The sequence below is a fragment of the Pygoscelis adeliae genome, unplaced genomic scaffold (genome assembly GCF_000699105.1).
Source record: "Pygoscelis adeliae isolate BGI_AS28 unplaced genomic scaffold, ASM69910v1 Scaffold86, whole genome shotgun sequence".
Lineage (NCBI taxonomy): Eukaryota > Metazoa > Chordata > Aves > Sphenisciformes > Spheniscidae > Pygoscelis > Pygoscelis adeliae.
This window is the reverse complement of record NW_008824930.1, coordinates 2,066,277-2,071,580: the sequence shown is the minus strand read 5'-3', so window position 1 is coordinate 2,071,580 and position 5,304 is coordinate 2,066,277. Positions and strand designations below refer to the sequence as shown.

Genomic DNA, 5,304 nt, shown 5'->3' with positions numbered 1-5,304 from the left:
TGCATGAAGTGGGAAAGAGGTTCCTTCATTAATGCGTACTAAATATGAAGTTTGATGTATTTTTTAATGTATGTATCTCTGTCAAGTTGGTGGTTGTGTTGGTTGCTCAGCATGCTAGTTGCATTTGACAAGTGAGCTACTTTTTACTTCAAAAGGAGGCAATAAATACCTATGTTGGTTGGCATAAAGGGACATATTGGAGACAATAATTGTCTAGAATCTGTAAAATTGGGAAAGAATTCTCAGGTGAGAATCCAGTGGGACCTCAGACAAAAGCTAACTGATGGAGGAGAGAATGAAGATTTGCAGAGAAGGAAAATCTCTGCTCTTGCTCTGAGGAATGGGTAATCTTCGGCTTTCAAACTGAAGTTCTAATTGGTGACCTACTTCTACTACAATTGCAGGCATATAGCCTATCATATAACAAGATACTTCTTTTGAGTAAACAGTCCTAAACTGGAATTTTCTTTTGACCCAAGCTTGTGGAAAGGGTTTAGTAGCAGGATCTGAAACAGTTGGAATCTACAGAGCTTTTCCGGTTACCTAAAAAGAGAATGTGGGTACATAACAACCTAATGTCCCAAGTAAAAACTAAAGTGACTTTCTGGGCTTTGCTATATGGTGGAACAAAGAGAAATGAGAAAGATGAAGAGCCAGAATGATCATCGAACTATAACTCTTCTGCTCTTTTAAAACAGCTAATTAACTGCAGTATGGGACAAACATTAATTCCAATTACTTCAAGAAAATATCTTGGAAAACATTTGCAAGACCAGGATAAAACTTAGGTCTGGCATAACTTAATAGCATGGGATAGTAAGGGATTGGGCAAGAAAAAGGAGTGCTGTCCAGTGCACTAACTAACCGACTAAATTTGAAGTATATGTTGAATCTCAAGCATGTCTACCTCCAAGTGTTCTGTGGGTTTTTTGCAGTCTCTTTACATAGCTTTAGAGCTGAGTGAGCACTTGCTCATTATTAAGAATACAGTTAATGAAGACTATAGGTACAGGAAAATGAAGGTAACTGCAGAAATTTATGCAACAAATTATGCATTTTGCTTTTGTCATTGGAACTGTTTTTCTTAGGACATGCAGTTAATGTTTTTTTAATCTCATGAAAGCTGTGAAATTTTCATATTCGCAAGAGCCAGTTACCATTGGCGTTCTGTGTTTGTGTTACTTGGTATGGTCTTAAGATATTGCATATAATAGAAAGATTGACAATCAAATATAGTGGATAAAGTACTGAAAGCTTTCTTGTTGTACCATGCCATCACTAGCTTAGAGAGAAGTCAAACTACTATAAACATGGATATCATAAAAAGTTATTTTTTTTGTATTGAAGAGGGTAAGTTGTGACCATGCAAATATGTTTCTAATAAATGCTTGGAAAAAATGGCTCTGTGCACATGTAAAAATGTAACCTCCATACTTTTGTCTATTTTGAGCAGGAAATAACAAGGGCTAACAAAGGATGGGCTCTTGACAGTGTAGTGCTGCGCAATGAGGTCACTAAATGGATGAAGGATGATATCACAAGCCCTCCTTTGGAAGGTGTCTATGTATATGGGCTGTATTTGGAAGGAGCTGGTTGGGACAGAAGAAACATGAGGCTGACTGAATCTAAGCCTAAGGTGCTCTTCGAGATGATGCCAGTTATAAGGATATATGCAGAGAATAACAGTAAGTAACTGTATTGTAAAGGATGTTACTTTGATAGAATGCAATGTAACTTTTTATTCAACTGAATGGAAGTCTTTTGGGCTTTAGGGATTTCATGAGGCTGTCGCTATTCATTGTATACATACTGAATCTTTTTCAGCGGGGGAGACTTCCCAGTCTTCCATATAAAATGAGCTTTCAGTCTTCCTTGATAATTGATAATAGGCGCTTTTTTCCCCTAATATTTAGATAGGTCTCTACCTTCCGATCTTAATGGTGTAAATTAGCTGTTCTCTGCCTCCTCTGACAAACATGCTTGCATTCAGTCTTCCATTGACAGTACGTGTCCTAGATTGAGAAGATCAACATTTATGTACATAAAATCTGTAACCTAAACCCAAATAACCTCTTTCCCACATCCCCAAAAACAATGTAACTTATATATATAAAAAACTTATGTAAGTATGTATACACAACATATATATAAAAAACATGTATATCTTATATAAGGTATTTATAGATAACGTTATATGTGTAATGTGTATATTTATAAAAACACTTTTTTTTCTGGACAAGGCTGTGTTTGAGCTAACAGAAGCAAGCAAGAAGTGGAGTGATGTGGTAGAAGATGTTTTGTCTTTGAGGCAGAAAAGGACTAAGAATGGAAAGGAAACTTAGGGGGCTGAAGGGCAGTCCTGTTTTGTGAAAATGTGTAATTTCAGTTAATGTGGGGGTTTTTGCATATAAAATAGGAAATGCTGTTGAATAGGCATGTAAAATAGGATAGGACTATCCACTGTTGAATGTAAAATTGGAAGTTTCTGTTGAAAAGCATTCCACCTTTAAAAGCAAAGCCCACTTGCATGCTATTTTGCTAGGATTTTGTGTAGCTGGTCTTTTATAAAAGGCGTGATCACTGTGAAAGCAGCCAAGATGCTAGATAATGAACACTGAAGTATTAAGCACGAATAGACTACTGTTCTAATTCTGCAGTGAAGAAGCTGACAATTTATACTCCGAAATACTAAATGCATTTCAAAATCAGTTGTTCAAAATAGGGCATTTTTTTATTTTGACTCATTAATAATATATTGGTAAGAAGTAATGTTCAGTGGGCAGATTGAACTAATAATAACACTAATCACGCTAGAGTATCCATTTATGTTTCTTGCTACAGCCAGTTCCTAGGTGCTGATGTTAAATCTTAAACCTACAGGAATTTCAAGCTGCATGTGGCCTTCAGCTGGCAATAACACAGTAGCAAACAGTGTGAGAATCAAGTAAGAGTTTTCTTTGGTGGTGATGGGGAGCTGTGTGCTATTGAACTTCGATTCAATTTTACATTTGCTTTATGCCCAGTCCCTTAGGGCCCTGGTTTTTTGACCTAGTTTCATTGTTTTTTATGTCTCTTCTGTCTTCTCAGCTCCAAAAGATCCACGTCTGTATTCATGTCCAGTCTACAAAAAGACCATTCGAACAGATATGAATTACATTGCTGCTGTGGATCTTAAAACCCTTCAGCCTCCAGAGCACTGGGTACTGCGTGGGGTAGCACTTCTGTGTGATGTCAAGTAATGTTAAAAAAAAAAAAAAAAAAAAAAAAGGTTTCTAAGAGTTCTTTTCTGTTTTTAAATGTAAACATCAATATGTAGTTAGCTATACAATGGATCACTTCTAAAAATGTATTTTCTAAGGCATAGACTCTGTTATGGTATTTTTAGAAAATTGTTCTCAATAAACACCTACAATAGGCTTATAAATGCTAAATCTTAGAGTAATATTAAGTTTGGTAAATAGATTGAAGTGTTATCTTTGATGTCTTGACAAATCATGACAAGTGTTTAGTGTTCCTATCTCACTATTGTTTGCTTAATTTTACCTTGAATAAAGATTAATTGACTTGAACATTGTTACTTTTCAGTGGTAAATATGCTTGTATCAGGGCTTACCTTCAAGTAGCTAAATGCAAAGCTTTTTTTCTTTTTTTCCTTTTTTTGTATGTGTATCTATGGAAAGCTAAGCCCAGTTGCTCATTCATATTAGTTAATATCCCTCAAGATGATGTTCCAAGATTTATCTCCTAGCTGATAGTTTCTAGTTTGCTTGCTGTCTAAATAAGGAAGGTGAGGCTGGAAAAATGTCACACCTATTTCACCACTTGGAGTACAATTTCATTGTGTTACATAGGAAAAAAAAGCATTTGACAGCTGCCAGAATTCCTTACTATCTGGTTCATGACTTATAAATATGTAATGGATAGGAAGAGAATAGTTCCAGAAGAATGCTTGGGTATTTTTTCATGTGCTAGTACACCAGATTTGAGTCAGTCTTCATCAAGGTTGTTAGTTTTATGACATCAATTTTTAGCTTTGTTTCTGCTCTAATTTTGCAATGTTGTGATTTTATATATTGTGGTGGGGTTTGGTGTTTTGTTTTGTTTTTGTCCTTTCTCCTTTTTTACTTATGTGCTGTAGCCTTTTTGGTCTCTCAGCTAGAGAGGAAACTTTTCACATGGGAATCCATCTTAAGAGAGAAATGTTAGCAGCTCCATTTAGTTGAACACTATTGGCTTCACACATCAAGAACACTTACTTGATCATCAAAAAGCCAATGTATTTTTGTTGCTGAGTCCAATAGGTCATGTATCTTAGTGGTCCACTAGTCATTCACAATAACAGGTGCTGCAGAAGAAGAAGCAGAAAGAACCAATATTTCTGGGGCATCTGTCATACATAAATGCTGCAGTGGAGAAGCTGTTTTCAATTTTATGTCAAATCAATACATGGAATTTGAAGGGTGCATTAATTAGTTTATTAAGTAAATGTGCGAAATATATCTCTTGCCTAAAGCTAATATTTAAAGAAATAAAAAAATTTATTAGAAGACAGAATAATTGTCTTTGTATTTTAGTGGAGACTTCAGCATTCACTTCTACAGTCAAACTAGTTATGAAACTTTGGTGGAACATTGATTCTGTTTGAAACTCTAGTTGTAGAGGTCTTTCCATTGTCTTTCCATCTTAGAATTATTCTTTTGTTTTTTCTTTCTTCTTTCAAATAACTCACAGTGAAACAAATGAAATGTATGAAAATCTCCTTTAGGAAATATTTTTAATTTAGACATGACAATAAATAAATAGAAGATGGGAGGGTTGAATTGTTCTTTACTGGACCTTAGAGCACCATACTCAGACTTCCAAGAGATCCTCCAGATGGTCATTGGACTTCTAAGTTGCTGTGGACTTTCACCAAGACCTTCCTCTCTGAAGGAGATGCACATACTTTGTCCTTGTGCAGGTCATTCACACTGAGAATTTTCAAGCCACGTACACTTCAAATGCCACCTTTCAAGCAGTGGACTTATTGTACCATTATTGCTGTAGATAGTGGAGATGTCAAACCCCACGGTAATTCTCAGTGAGTGAACTGTGCACATTTTTTTTCAAAGTGTGATTTTCTATGAGGGTGATGGGGGAAAAGGGTAGTTCCCTAAATAAATACACACTGGTGATCCTAGTTATGCCAAAGACTGTTAGATCAGTGAAGCAATTGATGTTGGCAATCACTGTTATTTCTGTTCTGTTAGCTCCATTTCTTAAGAGGTTTGGCATTGGCTTTTTAGGTGTCTGCAAAACCACCAG

General features: G+C 35.7%; 1 protein-coding gene across 1 annotated transcript in view; it reads left to right on the top strand.

Moving 5' to 3' along the window:
• Positions 1-3,239, top strand: part of DNAH5 (dynein, axonemal, heavy chain 5) — a 134,886-nt gene extending 131,647 nt beyond the window's left edge. The window contains 2 exon segments of the mRNA XM_009324988.1: positions 1,454-1,685; positions 3,088-3,239. Coding sequence (XP_009323263.1) covers positions 1,454-1,685; positions 3,088-3,239 — 384 coding nt within the window.
• Positions 3,240-5,304: the final 2,065 nt, after the last annotated feature.